This window comes from Zootoca vivipara, chromosome 15 (assembly GCF_963506605.1).
Source record: "Zootoca vivipara chromosome 15, rZooViv1.1, whole genome shotgun sequence".
NCBI lineage: Eukaryota > Metazoa > Chordata > Lepidosauria > Squamata > Lacertidae > Zootoca > Zootoca vivipara.
In genome coordinates, this window is record NC_083290.1 from 43,838,750 (window position 1) to 43,859,007 (window position 20,258).

At 45.9% G+C, this 20,258-nt stretch overlaps 1 protein-coding gene across 5 annotated transcripts in view; it reads right to left on the minus strand.

The window, feature by feature from the left end:
• The window catches only part of SORBS3 (sorbin and SH3 domain containing 3), a 69,245-nt gene that overhangs the window by 23,955 nt on the left and 25,032 nt on the right, over positions 1–20,258 (minus strand). For 4 of the 5 annotated variants that reach the window (XM_035138900.2, XM_035138896.2, XM_060268344.1 and 1 more), the window contains 8 exons: positions 16,889–16,997; positions 14,679–14,911; positions 13,504–13,567; positions 9,631–9,669; positions 9,323–9,416; positions 4,873–4,969; positions 4,446–4,505; positions 1,562–1,639 (listed from right to left, as the gene is read on the minus strand). In XM_035138900.2, coding sequence (XP_034994791.2) covers positions 1,562–1,639; positions 4,446–4,505; positions 4,873–4,969; positions 9,323–9,416; positions 9,631–9,669; positions 13,504–13,567; positions 14,679–14,911; positions 16,889–16,997 — 774 coding nt within the window. Of the gene's footprint in view, positions 1–1,561; positions 1,640–4,445; positions 4,506–4,872; positions 4,970–9,322; positions 9,417–9,630; positions 9,670–13,503; positions 13,568–14,678; positions 15,148–16,888; positions 16,998–20,258 lie in introns of those variants that run through there. The other variant, XM_060268345.1, reaches the window with a different exon arrangement.

Sequence of the window (20,258 nt, forward strand, 5' to 3'; positions counted from 1 at the left end):
CATATAAAATCAATGGCCTATTGCAGGCATCCCCAAACGTCGGCCCTGCAGATGTTTTGGACTACAATTCCCATCTTCCCCGACCACTGGTCCTGTTAGCTAGGGATCATGGGAGTTGTAGGCCAAAACATTTGAAGGGCCACAGTTTGGGGGTGCCTGGCCTATTGCAACCTGCTTGAAACTACAACTCCCATCACCCCAGTAAGGTCAGCCTGTGTTGACTGGGGCTGATGGGAGTTGCAGTACTAGTACATAACCTCTGAAGGGCACCCAACTGAGGAAGGCTGACCTATTACACCTGCAAGACTGGGGTTGCAATCCTTGAAGCACACACTAGAGCTCTGTTGTGCACACACAGACTTTCACATGAACATGCACAGAGTTGTGCTGTATTTAAAATTTCAAATAAGCACAGGGCTTTTAAGGCTACAATTCTACAGAAACTCACCTGCAGAGTCAATCCCACTGATGGGAATGGCTAAAGTTTCTGGTTTATCATGGTTTACTGAGTGTGAGCAGTGTTTGTGCACACTGGACAGTCACTCACACTCTTCTCTTCCCTTGGCACGAACTGGATAAACCAGGAGGCCTTGGCTTTCCCTTACATCTGAACCAACAGTTGCTATTGGTTTCTCCCTAACAAGCAGTAATCACAACAAGCCAACCTTAAACCATGGTTGTTGCTGGCTTACTGTACCACGTTAGGAAGCAACAAACTGCAATTCCTTGTTTAGACATAACAGGAACGGAAATCTTCCTGGTTTGTTTCTTTTGCTTGTGCCAGGGGAAAGTTGAAGCAGGAGCAATTGGGGCACATGCAATAGCATGCGGCTTTTCCACAATAAACCACAAAAAGCCACAAACCCTGGCTTATTTTACAGGCAAGTGTGGCGAAGGACATTTAAAGATTGCATGGTAAGCGTTGGGAGATGTGGTCCTCCACCTGTAGATTTCTTCCATAAGTGAAGAAGCCTTCAGAGTAATTCAAAAGGACTGAAGATCAATAGGAGGAATTATCTCCCAGGTAATCAGGATGATGTTAGCACACACCTGAACCAGCAAAATCTATTTATCTACTTTATTGCTGCAGAATTTATTGGCAGCAGCATGAATTAGGTGGGTCAACACTGCAAGCTGGTTTCTTTTCCTACACTTAAAGAATGGGTGGAAATACTAGCAACAAAAATAGACTGATACTGTACATCAAAGAGGTACATTGATAACAGTCATGAATGATTGGCTAAGCATTTATTATTTTAGACATTATGTTGATTTGCTAATGCAAGAGAAGTGAACCATTTCATTAATTTAAATTAAGTCTGAAAGGTGATTAGTCTTAATAGTTCCAGTACCCACCCCTCTATCCAATCAACTAGGGATTAGTCTTATCCTTAAGATTTTGAGGTTCCAGCCCTCGGCTCACCTACCTGAGTAAGCCCAAATGGCACAAGGAGGGTGAAGAAGAGTGCCCAGCATCCTAAGAAGGTATTTAGGCAGCCATGCCTTCCCTGTAGAGGGAAGCAGTAACCACAGAAAGCAAGAGCAGCAAGGCAAGAGTTACCTTGAGGGAAAACTCAATGGCTCTGATGTCCTTGTCCAGCTCTTCGCTCAGCTGCTGCAGCTCCCTCTCCAGTAACTCCTGAAAGAGGGCAGAAAGAGGCAGTGGGGGGGGGGGGCTGTAGGCAGAAGCCTGCAGTGGCCACAGCAAATGAGCTACATGGCTGTTGGATGAGTCAAGAGAGAAGCACGAGGAGGCAGCGATGGGGCCACTTGCACAGAAATGCATGGGAAACAAGGTTCATGGCAGGGAGGCATCTGTTGCTCCAGGATGCAAACACTGCCATGTGAAGTGACTCCTTAAGCCACCAGATACTGCATGCATGGAAGAAGTCCTACTGAGTTCAATGGAGCAGCCTTCTGTGTAGTCTTAAGAACACCACACAGAGATGGACAGACAGCTGTGGGCAAAGAGCTCTCGTTTTTCACCAAAAAGGTAAATCTGTGGCTTGATTTAGTGTACAGGTGGGGGAGGAATCCTACACATAGAAAACTAGTATGCCAGACAAAAGGTTAGCTTACAACCCTCCTCCATGACATGCTTGTTTACTATGTGCAAAGCATTTTATTTTTCATTGGGAGAATTCCATCATGTGAACACCCACCTGCAGACTGAAGTCGTACAGCCCAGGCTCAGTTCATCTGCCTTAGTGTGAGAACTAGGTTGCACAAGGATGCTCTGAACTGAGTGGCAGAAGCCTGCTGTGCAAAGGACAAACCTTCAGACAAGAGTGAAATTGAAGGGAGCCAAGTGTTTATTAAGAGTTGTAGATCTTTACACAAGATGAGGCTCAGCTTTGGAATGATTCTGAATTTATAAGGAGGCTGGATGGAATAAGAGATTCCAGTGCAACATAATTTACTGTGAATTAGCAGCATTCTGATGCCAGGGATGGAGGAATCTCATTTTCAATTTCTCTCTTTTTCTAATGATAAAATTAAGTTCTCACCCCATTTCAGCATCAGTTTGTGTTTTTTTTTAAAAAAAGTCATCACAAAAACTCATCATTTCAGTGTGCATTTCTAATATACTAAAAAAAATGCATTACAATGCATTTTTATGCACTTTTCATGAATTTGTGCATGTTTTTGCCTAATATACACATTTTTGCACATAGTTTGGGGTTGGAGAACTGCACTGCAAAATTAGGAGAAGTGTGAATTTTAAAGGATGGCTGTGTTTGCATATTGCTTTGTGAAGTGTCCCTTAGGTAGATTTGAATGCAAGCTGCACTAAATGTCTCCCCCAGCCCAGCTGGTGCACACAGCTTAACTGCCCCCCCCCCCCGCCTTCAATCCTCTCCTGTTGTGAGTGGATCCTAATGTTAGCACATCATGATGAGCAAGTCAACAACAAGCCATGCCTTAAGACTGGCTTGCTGGCAATGGCTTGTTACAATGCCACAGTCCTGATTTGTATATCCCATTCACAGTAGGGAGGAGCAATGTGGGTGTTAAGAAATGTCTCAAAACAAGGTACATCTTTGCACGATTATGCCAAGCTGAGCCTTCTCTGTAGTGGTACCCTTGTTTTAGAACTCTGTTTAGAAAGGGGTGCCTAGCACCACATCTCTTATCTTCCAGGGGCCACCTTTTTATTTTCTCAGGCTTTTCACCGCTGTGGTTTTACCTTGAATTTGATGTGGTTGGGCTGCTGCTGTGCATTTTATGTGCCTCAAAGTTTTTTCATCTGCTGAAGTGGACTCCAGTCCATAAAAAAGATGTCCACAGTAATCCTATTGCTCTTTACAGGTCCCACAAAACGCTGCTGTTTTTTGCTGCAAGACTAACACAGCTGATGCACTGGAAGTCCTTTCGCCATTCAGGCCTCAAGCAGCTATTAACCATTTCGTTGCAGGCAAGTCAGAACAACATAATTATAGGGTGGCGGTTGAGGGTGATTGCAAAGACAATGAGATGGAAAGCTTAAACAGGCGAGGGTGGCCTTGATTTCTGGCAGGAGCCCGGGGGGGGGGGGGGTGGGCACACACACATATTGCTGTGAAAGGGAACTATAATATGATAATGGCAAAGGTAATGAGGTACTATAACTAGAACCACATGTACACATGATTCAACAAGAGTGCAGAATGCAATACAGTACTGGGTGCAGGATTTTGCTTCTTAGAAATATCAGGGTTTTTTAATTCAAGTCTCAGGTCCTTATGGCTCCAGGTGTAGCTTTGGAAGTGTGCAGGCAATGCCTACTGAAGTCCTAGACGCTGGAGGCTACTTGTGGGTTGCCCTGCTGCATTACCTGCACAGCTTCCTGCCCCCTTCCCACATGCAGCTAAACCAGAAAAAAATAGGCAGAAGTGGCTTTTAAAAGTGCAGGATACATTATGTAAAACTGAAATAATCGTCATCTGCTTCATTCACACAACTCACACCAGTCGTAGAAATGAGTATTTCTTCAGGTGGAATTTGAATGGTCTGGATGCAGATTTTAAATATTTTATTTTAGTGTGGGGTGTGCAAGACCCAGACTAGAGCACAAAAGGTGCACCTGGTTCTGTGAGACCTGTTTGGGGACCACAGCAGCAGGGCTCTTGCTCTGAATCGTGACCTAGAGCATTCTTCCCCATCCACAGCATGCAGATCTTGGCAGTGTATCTGCAGTGCAGAGGACCATGTTGAAGGCGGGGATATAACAAAGAATCCTACTCCATGGAAGCCAGTAAACACAGCTGCACTCCAGCCGTCTTGGGAGAAGCCGCAGGGAGGATCTCCAGCACAGCCCCATCCCCTCCTCCTTGCTCAATGAGTCTCCACGTTAGGTTCCCCCCTGCCCCCAAGGAAGTGCATAGCATAGGCTTGGCTGGATCCCAGTTCTTGCTTTGCGACCACAGGCTACGCATGCCTCACCCTTGGCACTGCAGAATACTCACCTCAATGGGTGGGGAGGGAGGGCGGCGTTGTGCTGAATATGCTGTGAGGGGCTTCGAAGGCTGCAAAGGGCAAATCAAAGCATCAGTAAAGAGGCCGCTGTATTAGAGGGAATCATCAAGCAGGACAGCATATTCCTTGGTCTGAATTAGGACTACGAAGAAGGGGGAGGAGGGGGCGAAGGGCTGGGATTTCCTGCTTCAATAAGTTATTCTCCTTATGTTGCAATCATTGTTCCACATCCTTGCTTTCAAATCTGAGCACAAAGAGTTGTGCAGTGTGACATTACATGTGAGTTCAGTGGGGTTGACATGCCTGGAAAGGAAATGTGCTGACTGACAATATGTGACCCAGTCCAGACACAATCTGGGTCTACTGCTAGTTCAGTCAATGAACACGGCACAACTACATCCAAGGAGGCTTGCATACCGAGCTGGGATATTCGAGGATGGAGGACTTCCCAGGCTCATAGTCAAAAATGCTCTTGGGCTCCATGACTGCAGCATCAGCTGCTTCCCAATTTCTCCTGCAAGAGAAAGAGAAGAGAATCTCAAAGGGGCTGTGAGCTCCTCCACTTCTTGCACCTGTGACTATCCCCCCCCCGAGTCTTCAAAGGCAGGCAAGACACATTTCAGCAGGGGCTGCTGCAATGGATAGCCGTGTTGTGCCCTGGACTGGTCCCAAACATTCTTGGAACATAGGAAGATGCTTCAAACCAAGTCAGACCACCTTCCTCAGTATTGTCTACACTGACTGGAAGGGGGTGGTCAAGCTTTCAAGCAGGGGACATTCCCAGCCCTACTTGGAAATGCTGGGGACTGAACTTCAGACTCCCATCATCTGCCACTTGAGGCAGCTTCCTCACTCTGCCTAATGATAGGGCTGACCCTGCTTCCGCTGCCTCTTATGCCTTTATCTCAGGGGGTTTCCTTCGCACACACATGGCAATATCACAGGACTGCTGCAAAGCAAATGTTGCGAAATGGCCATGAAATCACTGCAGCACCTGCAGTGGCGGAGGAAGAGGGGTGCAGTGGGTGCAGACCGCCCTGGGTGACATCTCTGAGGGGAGTGACAAATGGGCAAAAATATGAGTTTTCTAAAGGGTTTTCTAAAAAAAATAATGTTATATAAAACACGCGCACGTTCACTGGGAAGGAAGGATGACCCGCCAGGGGCCGGACCTGAGGAGGTAAACATAATAAAAATAAGATCCCCCCGCCTCATTTTGCCCGCCTGTTTGGATCCCCAGAAAGGGTGACTCCCAAGGACTTCCGGAGCAAGGCAAAATGGCAGGTGAAGCTTGAGGGCAGCCAGCACCAGCTGCGCTGCCTAGCCGATCCCTGAGCCGTAAAACTGCCTTCCACAATTGCCTGGGGGTGCCCAGCCTGGGGACCAAAAAAGCCGCCCAGAGCCCGCCAGGCCCCCCCAGCGGCCCCAACCGCACTGGGAATGGGAGCACCAGACCCGTGGCCCAACAGAGCACTGGGGCCTGGAGGCAGAACAGGAGGCAGCCCTCGCTGTCGGGAACAGGTGGGCAAGCGGGAGCTCAGGCAGGCACCGCGCTGGCCTTCCTTGCGCTCGAGAAGAGGCCTGCCTGGGAGCCGAGCGCCACAGGGAAGCCTCTCCGACATGCAGGCCCAGTGGTGCCCACTGCTGCTGCTGCCGCTGCTTCCTGAGGTGAGTTAGCTGCTGCCTGCCTCCCAATTTAGCCGGCCTCCTTCGGGCTGCTAAGGCCGGCTTTGCCACCTTCCTCCCACACACCTCGCAGAGGGAGAGCAAGGAGGCATGGGCGGAGCCATGTTAACCAAGAGGTGGCCACTGTGCTGGGCCACAGATCCCCAGCCCAGCAGGCGGCGGTGAGAGCTCCACGGTGCACGTGCTTTTGGTGGCATCGAAACGGGACCGTGCACGAAGGATCCCTTGCGTGCCAGGGAACAAAGTGCCTGAAGGAGCTGCGATCAAGGCTAACTAAATATGTAGCAGAGCCCAAAGGAAGTCCCAGGGTCCATTCAGCTGCTTGTGCTCAAGTGATAAGTCATCAAGATACTGTATCAAGGACCCATCTACGCGCAATGGTCTAGCAGCCAATTGTTCTGCCAGGCAGAATTCCAAAATCCACTTTCTGCTGGCATGCTCCACAGCTCCCCCCCAGTGCACAGTTGGGCACTGGAACACACATAGAAGCAAAACGTGTGCTTGTCACTTTGCCTGTTTGTTTTAAGAGCAGCCAGTGCCCACCATTCAGGATCACCCAGAGGTGGGGAATCAACCAGTTCCACACTGTGGTCCTGACAAAAAAAACCCCGCCTGCTCAGATCTGCAGTTTGACCTGAGAGAGTAGCTGCAATTGGCATCAATAGCAGCGTACATGTTGTGTGCTTTTTAATCAGGCTGTAGTCTTCCTTCCTGCCCTTACACACCCTGTGACAGCTCTTGTTTATTTCACATAATGTCAAGTATGGCGCTCATACTTCCTAAGTCACAGTGAGGCTAACTATCCCCAAGTTACAAAATGCAACTGCTTGCCCCTTAAGTCATGTTTACAAATCTTCCCCTTCCCTCATTGGCCACAACCACAACACACTGCCGCTGAACACACCCAAAAGCAAGGAGGCTGTGGAAGTAACTGACTTTCATTTCTACGGTAATACTCTCAGCATACATGCACATATTCCCTGTTTTATAATAGTTGGACTGTCACAGTTTATGCCCAAACCTCCTGGGAACTATAGTTTGGTGAGACTGCTGAGAAAGAGGATCCTTAGCTCTCCCCCTCGGAACTATAATACCGTGGTCCCCTGAGAAAGGGAATGGATATTAGGGCTGCTAACATATGCACAGTTTCTAGGGAGAAGTGGGACTTGCTTCTGAGAAAATATGCACAAAATTACAAATTGTTTTTAAGCCTGCATTGTAGATTAATCCTAGAAAGATGCATCGCTTTGTCTCCCTTAATGGGTCTAAGGTGGTGGATACTAAAGCTGGGGATTTTTGTTTGGGGGAGGATTTTTGTTTGGGGGGGAGAGATTTTAAGAAGATAAACAGTCATGCAAAAGTACTTCCCCCCTTTTGCCATTGTTTTATTTTGGGAAGATAATGGGCTACAAGTTGTGTGTGTGAGTGTGAGTGTGTGTGTGTGTGTGTGTGTGAGAGAGAGAGAGAATGCAGGAAAATATGGGCTGCAAGTTCATGAAAGGACGGCCCTCTGGGGCTCTCCTGAATGTTCCTCAAATCCCGGTGGTTCCGGTTTCCGCCTGCAGGAATGGCGGACCTGTTTTCCATCCCTCTGACCTTCGTAAGGAATTTGGCAGTTGCTAGGGGAGTAAATGGCAACCCCCTACCCTCTCCGGGGGTTACGGAGAGGGGCCGCTGGCCCGCGATGCCCCCAGACCCACTCCGACTGTTTATGGAGTGGGGGGAGCTTGGGCTGAAGCACTTACGAGGGCCAGGACTCCCGGACGCTAATCTGCATGGCGGGGATTTCCATGATTAAAGAAGATAATTAGGCTTAAATTTATGGACATACTTCAGAAGGAGGGGCAGAAGCGCTGTTTACTGCCGAGAAATCTATGCTGCTGAGGGTGAGGAGTTAAAGGCTGTATTTCATCTGGAAGAAGGATTGATGGGGACGGAGCGATAAGGGAAGAGAGTCTTTTTTTATTTTTTTTTCATATGAGTTATTTCGTACCTTCCCAGACGTGATGTCCTGGCTTGTTTGGAGTGAAAGAGAAGCAAAAGACTGTGTGAGTTGAACTTTATAAACTGTTGTTATTGAGCATATTTTTTGAAGATGAGGAGTTGCTGACGAGAAAAGCCCCCCTCTAGTTGGATGGGAGGAGTGCCTGGACGCGTTCGGAGGATTTATGAGTTGTGACGCACTTTGAATTGGAGCAGCGACCTGAAGCTAAGTTCAGCTATAGGGCAAGGAGATCCATTAATTTACCAAGAGTCTATGCACGGTGTGAGGTCTGGTTCTTCTGCCTGGAAAAGCTGTAAATTTTATAAAGATCGTTAATCTACATGGTTATGAGAGAAAACGAAAGTGATTTGAGTTTTTTTAAGATGGCGCTGCTTCGTGTTGAGAGTCGACGCAATAGGGACGCTCCAGACCAAGAAGATTTATGGGGAGGCTGGACTGATTAACTCACACAGGAGAAAGAACATTTGTGAAACTTTGTTTGACATTTATCTCAGCAGCTGGGAAATAATCGGTTGAAAGAGGAAAACATCTATGTGACTGTAAGGGAAGGATCTGGATTATTATGGACTTGGAGAGACGATTTGAACTTTAGAAAAAAGACGGCAGTGGACGGTTGCGAGGAATCCCCAATTTCTTGAAGCATGGGAACCCCAAAAAATTTTTATATATGATTTGGCATAACATTCGGTTTGATTGATATATATGTGTATAATTTGAAATAATGAATGTGATATAATTGGTTTTAATTGGAAAAATTAATAAAAATATATTTTTTAAAAAAATGAATGTTCCTCAAATCCCACCAGGGTGCCACAGCACACGGGCCGAAAACCAAGAGTCTAAGGCAATGCTGGGCAACCTGTAGCCTCTGCCTTAATTTCAAAAGGCCTCTGCAAGTTATTAGTTTAGCATTGTCTGGCAAAGGCAACCTGTCTCTAATCCAGCAGCCTGCTCTGTGTGTGTGAGAGAGAGGGGAATGTGGTCCTTTACTTCAAGGGCAAGGAATCTTTTCCAGTCCAAGAGCTATATTCCCTTCTGGGGAATCTTCCAGGGGGTCACACTGCACAAACAGAGAGGCCTGGGGGGCTCATTTGGCCTCTGGGTCTGAAGTTCCTCACCCCCAGTTTACAGAATAAAGGTTCCCCACGCAGGCCTCTCCCTCATGGCTGTACTTACCAGTCTAAGCCATTCTGCCGGTGCTTGAAGCCAGGGCTGCTTGATGGCAGGGCTGCGGGTTGCCTTTTCTGCATGAACCCCGGAGGCCTGTGATCTGAGGAGGACAAAATGAGACAGGCTTCTTCAAGGGACAGCTGTGTTTCTCCTCTTAGGCTTCTTTTCAGAAGAACATCCACAGATTTCTGTTTTTCCTTGGTACCACGTCCTGACCAATAACTTCACACACACACACACACACACACAGCCTTTTGCATTTGGGTTTTCCCCACACACAGACTGCACAATCAGAAGCAGAAACCAATTCCTACCTCTAGAGTTGTCAGAGAAGTCCCAGTCCAGTTCCGATTCTGAAAGGAAAGGGAGATTTTTAGATAGAACCAATTCCAGGTTTGAGCTTGCCTAAGGGTCTCTAGCTGTGCTGGTAATGCCATTCTCTTGGCTAGGGATGGACAAACCTGCCAGTTTCAGTTTCTCTCCATTTCTCATTTTTCCAACCTTAAGTTCAATTCTCAACATTTCTGCATCACTTTGTGGATTTTTAATTTAAAAGTCCTCATGAAAATTTGCCAGCATTTTTGTGCTTTCCCCTAATATATGCATTTTTGTATACTGTACATTATTTGGTTGGAGAACTGCTGAAAAGTGCAAGTTTTGAAGGAAGCCTGCATTGCGGTTCATGTATCATTTACCTGGTGTGAGTTAGCTAGGCTTTCATTCAAAGGCAAACCAAACCAAATTTCTCCCCATCCCTACTTGTGATTTCCCACCATACCCCATAGCAACTCTAGATTAGGGGCAGTGTGACAAAACAAAAGGGTTGCTGGGTCCATCTGTTTTGTGCTGCTCAGAATGCCAGGCCAGGAAATAAATAAAAATAAAAATAAAGGGAGGGGAGGGGAGGGGTCCAGGCAGCTGCTCAAGGATAGCAGGTGCTGATTCCAGCCCCATACACACTGGGAAGCCAAAGGGCACCCAAGCGAGGTCTCTGCTCAGAATGGAGGGTGTTGAACAAATAATAGGAAATCCAGGATGCCCCATCATCTCAGGTATTGGCACTATTACAGTTGGTGTTTCTGGCGATATGGACTCTGTTCTGAAACCATATGCCATCAGTGCTCCCAGCTACGTACGTGACACCACAGATTTTCTGAGGAAAATACAATCTTTGAATAACCTTCCTTACAATACTATACTAGCCACTATGGATATGGAATCTCTATATACCAACATCCCACACAACAATGGTTTACAAGCCATAAGGAACACCATTTCAGATGAAATCACAGCGGACTTTGCTACCAAACTCTGCCATTTTGTCCTTACCCACAGCCACTTCAAATTTGGTGATGACCTGTTCCTCCAGATCAGCGGCACAGCCATGGGCACCCGCATGGCCCCACAGTATGCCAACATCTTCATGGCATATTTAGAACGTTTCCTGAACTCCTACCCACTCAAACCTCTCTTGTACCTGTGATACATTGACAATATTTTTTATTATCTGGACACATAGTCAACAGACCCTGGACACCTTCCACCAGACATTCAATGACTTTCACCCCACCATCAACCTAACAATGAACCAATCTATGCAATAAATACATTTTTTTGGACACTACTATTAAAATACAGGATGGGTGTATAGACACCATCTTATACCGCAAACCAACTGACCGACAACAAACATATCTTTATGCTTCTAGCTACCATCCCAAACATACCAAACAAACCATTGTGTATAGCCAGGCCCTACGTTACAGCCACATCTGTTCAAACTCTACAGACAGAGACTCTCAACCTAAGAGATCTACAGCAAACCTTTTTAGAACTAAAATATCCACCCGATGAAGTTAAACAACAGATCACCAGAGCCAGACTGATACCCAGAGACAACTTGCTGCAAGACAGACCCCAAAAAGAAAATAACAGAACACCACTCGTAATCACATAGAGCTCCCAAGTTAAACTAGTACAACGCATCATCAGAGATCTACAACCTCTCCTAGACAATGACAGCTCTCTTTCTCAAGCTCTGGGAGGAAAACCTTCCATTGCCTACAGACATCCACCCAGTCTTAAACAACTCCTCACCCACAATAATACAACCACCAGACTTAACATGGACACTGGTACCAGAGCCTGCAATAAACCCAGATGCCAACTTTGCTGCCACATACACCCGGATAACACCATTACTGGCCCCAACAACATCCAACATACCATCTCAGGACTATTTAATTGCTCATCTTCTAACATTGTGTATGCCATCAAATGCCAACAGTGCCCTTCAGCTCTCTATATTGGACAAACAGGCCAAACCCTACGCCAAAGGATAAATGGACATAAATCTGACATCAGGAATCACAAGATGGAGAAACCATTAGGAGAACACTCCAATCTCCCAGGACATTCTATACAAGATCTCAAAGTAGCTGTCTTAATACAAAAGAATTTCAGAAATAGACTGGAAAGAGAAGTTGCTGAACTGCAACTTATTACCAAGCTTAAAACCATGGAGAGACCTGGTCTGAATAAAGACATTGGATTCTTATCTCATTATACATGATAAAGCTATCTTTAGCCATCTCACCCATTGCTTCTTCCTGTAAGACCAATTGCAGTCGTTAACAGTCGTCAACAGCTATCAGTCAGTCAATCACCCATTCCCACCACCCTTCTGATTAATACCACTCCCCACACTCTCACTATATATAAGCGCCTGGTGACTTCTGTTTCAGTGTATCTGAAGAAGTGTGCATGCACACAAAAGCTCATACCAATGACAAACTTAGTTGGTCTCTAAGGTGCTGCTGGAAGGAATTTTTTTAAATAATAGGAAGTGGAGGAAGGAAAGACTGCTCATCAAGTGCATGACATGTGGCAAAGGACTTTGGACCCTGGGGAGCCACTTTATAGGCCAGTGAACACAGAGCGGTTCAAAGGGAAATGTAGGCGGGTTTGTGTTGTGCCGCCTCCTCCACTCACTTCGTAAAGGCCATTGACTTGGATCATGGGCAAAGAAACTGACCAACCGATGGCCTCTACTCACACAGCATTAATATACCTGGGGTGGTGGGAAATCTGTTTCAGGGATGCAAATCCCTAGGACCTGTTTAGTCTGGCTCTCAACGACCCTGTAGGTTCGCCCAACATTATCTCTACAAAAAGGAAGACATATTCCTCCTTAAGAAAAACTGTAATAATCCACAGTTGAGCCACATCTGTATTAGGACCAACCAAATTGTGACAGAATAGTGAGAAGCTTTACAGTTCTTCGAAATTGGTAATCAGAGTGGGGGGCAGGGGTAGAAGCTGGCTTGATGTTAGAGACACAAAGTATGCATTTATTCATACTCTTAGAATTGAGTGAAAGAGGAGATTGCAGATTTAATAGGATTAGAATTTGGTAGGTGCCATTCAGGTTTCAGGCTGCACCTGGGACAAAGAAGTGAGTGGTAACTAGGGATGGAAGACAGTTGGTTCCGTTTGCAATTGAAGGTGAACCGATTGGCTCTGCACATTCCAAAACTATATAAGAACTGAAACACAGCCATCCTTTGACACTGACGTTTCTCTGAATTTTGCAGTGCCTTACTCCAATGAGCACTGAAATGCATATACTGGATCATGTGTTTTGTAGAAATGCATATATTTGTGAAAATAAAATACAAAAATGCACTGAATTGGAGAAAATTGCTTTGCAAAAAAATGTGTGAGTGAAGCAAAATTGCATACAAAAATGTGTGTATTAGTTGAAATTTGGATGAAAATGCTCATGAATTTTAATGAGGACTTTAAAAAAATGTAATCTAATGTGGAAATGTGGAGAATTGAAAATTCAACAGGGCATTGGATGTCAATCAGCCAAAGGCCTGGTTGAAGAGGAACATTTTCTCCTGGAGCCTATATTTTGAAGCCTGAGGTTTAGCTTGCTGAAAGCCACCAGGTGTGTTCAGGATAAGACTTCTTACTAGCCAGAGTTGCACTATTTCACTAGTTTCATTTTCCTAAAACAAGGAGCCATTGGCAGCCTATAAAATGAGATTTGAACCACTAGGGGATGCTCAATACCTGCAGAGAGCATGTCTCATTGGATAGATTGCATGCTGACTATAGTTTCTCAAGGATTATGGATACATATTTTAGGGACTAGATTAATGTGATGCCCTGACAAACTGTACCAGGAAGCTTGCTGTGGATCTGCTGGAACATGCTCCGATACCAGTCCCGGGGACTATCCACACTCTGCAACAGAAACCAGATATGCAAATTCACTAACAGCTGCAAAAGAGAATTGAAGGAAGGGGTGGGGTGGGGGTGTAAGACAGGGTTGGAGTGATGGGCAGGAAAGAACTATGGGCAGGAAACTATGGGGATCATTTCCCCAAATTTGTTTGGAGAGAGGATACATTCTCCGACAGTTTTGAAGCTGTGAAGACTCACTATAAGCCGTGGAGGTAGCACAGTTTCTTCTTCTTCTTTTCCTAAGGAAGTAACTCAGTTGTCAGCCTAGCCATCATTTTGCAACCTCCACAATATCTCACAGCTAGCATCATTCTAGGGCACTGGGGATAAGGATTCGAGAACCACAAAAATAGTGGAAAATATTTGGAAAATATTCTTCAAAACGATCTTTTTTCAGGAGGATGAGAAAAATAAAGTTTTATTCTGAGAAATTTCAGTTCAGCTCTACACTGCAATGCCTCCCACTTCCTCCTCCTCCTCCCTGTGGTGCAGATTCCCTTCTTTTTCCTTGTTGGCCTTTATCTATGATTTCATGTTGTGTATCTGCATATGCGCTCAAATCCAAGCTATGATGGGAATATTAGTTCATGTTAGCCATGGTTAGCAGCATCAGTGCAGATACCAAGCTTCATCCATGGTTAGGCTGACAAGGAAAGAGCAGGCTAGAGCTCCAATGGAGAAGGGTAGAAAATGGAAGGAGGAGAACACAGTCCTAAGTCAGTTTGCAAACTATGGTTTGTACTAAACCACACATGCCATCTGAACTGGGTCAATGTGCTTTCCTTTCATATTTTTTGGCAATAGGGGAGATTTGTTGTTGCTTTTGTTGCAAACAAGCTCATGGAGGCCACTGGGAACACTTTCAACTTCAGGCCACCCACCCACATAGTTCCCTTTGATACACCATTCAGATAATTATTCTTAAGAGGTTCTCACTCAATTGCAGAACCAGCCCAGTTTTCCATAGTTCAAAGGAAGCCTTGAGAGACCATGAGCTCAAATCAGCTTGGCTACAGACTCTGTGCTTAAAGTACATAGCAGAGGAGAGGGGATGCTGAAGAGAGCTTGGATTTTTGCATCCTATTTACATCTGTTTCATCTACAGACTCACCGATCGTGAGGCGATGGGCATCCCAGACTCATCTACTGGTCCAATGCCATCATACTTCACCCAGCGTTTTTCCTTCCTCCGGCCATCTTTTGTCCAGGTGGCAGACCAGCCTGGTTTTGCAGTGCCATTGACAGCTGGGCTAGCAGGTGAACCAGCCGGGTGGGGGACAGGTGCTGCTTGTGATGTCGGTGGTCTAATTTCTTTAGCAGGCCAGGTGGGATACCAATTATTTGCTGCAAACAGTTATGGGCAATGTATCGTGAGCCAGCTCTCCAAGAGGTAAGATCATCAGCCAGACCAACACAAAGCAAACACAGCAGTTTACTGGGCTCACACCATATTAACCACAATAGCCAAAAATTTCATAGCAGCAATATACCTCCAATGAGGATATGTTGAATAATAAACACAGCGTGGCCATCATCAGCAGAGCCGGCTTGTGGGTTTTCAAGCAGAGGAATCTGGCTAGCTGCTCATGGAAACAAAATGCTAGATAAGATGGACCTTGGTAAGATGCAATAAAGCAGTCCTTAAGTTCTTATGAATCCCTGGCATTGGAGCATCTAGTATTCACATTAGTCCAGTACTGGGAATAATGGATCCTGGCTGGGAGATACGATTATTCTGGACACAACACCAGCCTTGTTGTCACTTGCCTGGTTGCCCCAAGCACCTAGACGGCCAAAAGAGGTAGGGAGCACTCAGGCCCTCCCCCTGCCCCCTCCCCCGTGTTCCTATGCTGGATGCACAGGAGTTAAAAGCTCCGCATAGAAAGTGCATTGGTGGATGAGAAAAGAAACCCTTGTCTCTAGCATATCAAATGTTTTACTTGCCAGCCTTTCTCGTGAATAAAAAGCAGGTGAGTAAACATTTTTGCAGGCTAGTAACTGTTGGGGGGACTAATTTACAAGGCTGGCTGACTCCATGTGTAAAAATCAGCCCTAATTCTGTTTCTGCTGCCACCAGATGGGAATTTTGCCCCAGTCAACTGGTCTAAAAGGGGAGTTTAGACATGCTGCTGAACATACAAGCTGGCCCTTCCTCCGCCGCGACATGATTCTGTAGCCAAAGGTTACCTGACCAAAGTCCTTTGAGATGTCAGCTCCTCCACTGATGGGAGCACAGCAGAGGTATTGCTGGATACTTAAGAAAGATTCAGGGCATGCGGCCATGGTCAAAAAATTGCATAAGCTTTGCATATGTATAGACACATATTTATACATGGATACATATGGATACACATTTAGAATTTAAATGTCAATGACGGCATGTCAATTAATTATCCATCCAAAAGATCAGGCCAAATTAATTATTCAAACCCCCCAGCCCAGATTACTCCAAATAAATTCCTCTTCAATTCATTTACTCCCAATTTATTTATCAAAAAATCCTGCTCAATTCAATTCCCCTTCAATTAGATCCATTCATTAAAGGTAAAGGGACCCCTGACCATTAGGTCCAGTCGTGACCGACTCTGGGGTTGCACGCTCATCTCGCATTATTGGCCGAGGGAGCCGGCATATAGCTTCCAGGTCATGTGGCCAGCATGACAAAGCTGCTTCTGGCAAACCAGAGCAGCACATGGAAACGCCGTTTGCCTTCCCGCTGTAGCGGTTCCTATTTATCTACTTGCATTTTGATGTGCTTTCGAACTGCTAGGTTGGCAGGAGCTGGGACCAAGCAACGGGAGCTCACCCCGTCACAGGGATTCGAACCGCCGACCTTCTGATCAGCAAGCCCTAGGCTCAGTGGTTTAACCACAGCGCCACCTGGGTCCCAGATCCATTCATTGGGCTGTAGCTAATGCTAGTCCTACTCAAAGTAGACCCATTGAAATTAACCCAGACAAGGCTCTTAGGTCCATTAATTTCAGTGGGCTTACTCTGAGTTGGATATGATCCATTATAGCTAGATAAAGCCATCTTACATTAATTTACTCTCCCAGATTGATATCCTACCCCTACCAGTCGATCTCCCCCCTGCCCAGTCCTTAGAAAAAGATGTATGGCCCGCAGACACCGCCCCCCACCCCCCACAACACCACAGGAGCACTGGGAAAGCAGAGAGTGGGAAGCTGGGCTGAGTTTCAATCAAACACAAAGGCCCAAGCAAATGGACAACACAGGAAGCGAAGAAGGCAAAAGGCCACCAGATGTCCATTCTCTTGCCAAGAAGAAGCCATTAGTTCCTCCATATTTGGCTCGAGTTACCTGAGGTTGTTTTCCATGGCTGAGAGATCCCATTGTACACAGTGCGGGGGGCTGTGTCGTGGAACTCAAAATTCAAGGTGTTCGAACCACAATGACGAATCACAGGAACCTGCAAGCCACAGCACAAGCCCATTAGTGACACCTCAGTTTTAAAAGCAGAAGCACCAGAAAAGGGTTCCAAGCCAAATGAAGCTTCTCACATTCTTCATAAATATCACCCTTGGGAGCTTCAGCAGTTCCATGTATTAATAAGATAAATTTGTTCTTGTAATCTTTGGAGAGTGGGACATCTATCCCGCTATCTTTTGAGACTTTTTGTTCAAAAAATGCAAATTGACAGATAAGCTTTTCTCCTTGCATAACTGCCCTCTCCCCTCCTCAGGTTTCAGCAACTGGCATTCAGAATAAACTGCCTCTGAAAGATTGCTGTATCTGAATGTCTAGAATAAAATTGATAGAAAATAAATCTAAAGTAGTGATTAACCCAACTGCAAATATACGCAGGTGGCCCTGTGGGTTAAACCACAGAGCCTAGAGCTTGCCGATCAGAAGGTCGGTGGTTCGAATCCCCACGACGGGGTGAGCTCCTGTTGCTCGGTCTCAGATCCTGCCAACCTAGCAGTTCGAAAGCACCTCAAAGTGTAAGTAGATAAATAGGGACCTCTCCGGCGGGAAGGTAAACAGCGTTTCCGTGTGCTGCTCTGGTTCGCCAGAAGCGGCTTTGTCATGCTGGCCACATGACCTGGAAGCTGTACGCCGGCTCCCTCGGCCAATAGAGCGAGATGAGCACCGCAACCATAGAGTCGATCAAGTCTGGACCTAATGGTCAGGGGTCCCTTTACCTTTACCTTTAAATTGGCAGAATTAATACTGATATTTGCCCTTGACTTTCTCTCCGTCTATATGTATGTTGTCTAATTTTTGTTGTAACTGAAGTTGTTACTGTCTGGAATAATAAACTATTTTGACTTATACCCAGTTTCACTGAGAAAATGGGCACCTAATAAACTAGAGGCCTGGTGAATTCTTTTGATTGTTCTTATTGTGTTTTGCATTAAAATGTGTAAGCCACTTTGAGGATGGGGACTTTTTCGAGGAAGAAAGGCAGACCAGGGCTTGAAAAAGTGAATCAACGACACAGTAACTACCTAAGAAAGGACTGTTCTCTGGTTGTGAATCTGGAGGCACAGAACAGTTTTCTGGGACTGTTAACTTAGGATGAATGTGGAGATGGAAAATCTGCCAATAGGAGTTGTAGTCCAAAACATCTGGAGGACCTCCGGTTGGCGAAAGCTGATTTAGGCTGCCAAGTTTACAAAGTCTACGTTGGTCAACAAAATGGTTACCTGGACAGCGTCATGCAAGCAAAACCAGCAATGCTTAACTCCTGCTCCCAGTGGGCCAAGGATCAATGTACTGTACTAATAAAACCTACACCAGCCTATGATGAAAACCAATTCATTAATACAATCAGCCATAATTAGTCAACCTCTTCCTTTTCAGGAACCTAGTCTAGGGCACACAGACTTAAAACAACTTTGCAGCCTGCAGCTCCGATATGGAAAGAAATGAGGAACAGTCAGCATCCCAGGAGCCACAGAGAGGCTTGAGAACACAACCCCTTCATTAAAAGCCTTGTAAACTAAAGTTGTTGTTGTTGTTTAGTTGTTAAATCGTGTCCGACTCTTCGTGACCCATGGACCAGAGCACGCCAGGCACTCCTGTCTTCCACTGCCTCCCGCAGTTTGGTCAAACTCATGTTCGTAGCTTCAAGAACACTGTCCAACCATCTCGTCTTCTGTCGTCCCCTTCTCCTAGTGCCCTCCACCTTCCCCACATCAGGGTCTTTTCCCGGGAGTCTTCTCTTCTCATGAGGTGGCCAAAGTATTGGAGCCTCAGCTTCAGGATCTGTCCTTCCAGTGAGCACTCAGGGCTGATATCCTTCAGAATGGATAGGTTTGATCTTCTTGCAGTCCATGGGACTCTCAAGAGCAGGCATCCCCAATCTGCGGCCCTCCAGATGTTTTGGCCTACAACTCCCATGATCCCTAGCTAACAGGACCAGTGGTCAGGGATGATGGGAATTGTAGTCCAAAACATCTGGAGGGCCGAAGTTTGGGGATGCCTGCTCAAGAGTCTCCTCCAGCACCATAATTCAAAAGCATCAATTCTTCGGCGATCAGCCTTCTTTATGGTCCAGTTCTTACTTCCATACATTACTACTGGGAAAACCATAGCTTGAACTATACGGACCTTTGTTGGCAAGGTGTAAACTAAAGTACTCTTTCCTATTTCATATTTTATAAAGCATACACTCACTGTGAGTCTTTTAAAACAATTCAATTCAAAAACAAATATACACCCACTTTACCTGAACCAGTTTTTCCAGAGGCACTCCTTAGATTAATTAAACAGTCTTACATACAGGAGTGCCTGGCGTGCTCTGGTCCATGGGGTCACGAAGAGTCGGACACGACTAAACAACTAAACAACAACACATACAGTAGTATCTACTAATGGCAGCTTTCCTGGGGGAAGCAGAGAGGAAAGAGTGAATCCTTATTGGACTCCCTCCAGTAATGCTGTCCCCCTCCCCCCTTTTTTTTAAGAAGCATGAAATGCAGTCACCCTTTCTCATTATCGTCTAGTTTGTCCCTGATGAAGTAACCTGTGAGGCACCACAAAAAACAAGTGCAAGACCCTGGGGAGGAGAAACACGCAGAACATTTGCCTGGAACTTGGGGCCCTTCAGAAGTTGCTCCCATGAGTTCCAGCCAGCATGGCCATGGGTCCTGAACCAGGAAAGTCATAGTTCAGTGGCATTTAAAGGGCCACAGGCCCCCCACCCTATCCCACAGTTAGCACATCCAGAGAATTAAACCTGCAGGGTTAATTGCTTACCAGTAATTATTTCCATGTGCTGCTCTGGTTTGCCAGAAGCGGCTTTGTCATGCTGGCCACATGACCTGGAAGCTATACGCCGGCTCCCTCGGCCAATAATGCGAGATGAGCGCGCAACCCCAGAGTCGGTCACGACTGGACCTAATGGTCAGGGGTCCCTTTACCTTTACTAATTATTTCCAAGGCTGAAATATCTGAAGAAGTGTGCATGCACACGAAAGCTCATACCAAAATAAAAACTTAGTTGGTCTTTAAGGTGCTGCTGGAAGGAATTTTTTAATTTTGTTTCGACTACGTCAGACCAACACGGCTACCTACCTGCAACTATTTCCAAGGCTTTTCCCCTTATTTCCTTTGAGAAACACCTGCTTCTATTTATCTTTTCTTTATGATGTGAATATAGGCAGATGTGCCCTTTGACCTTTCTGTCTAGGCTTATATGTTTCCTGCTGCACATGTTGCTTTATCA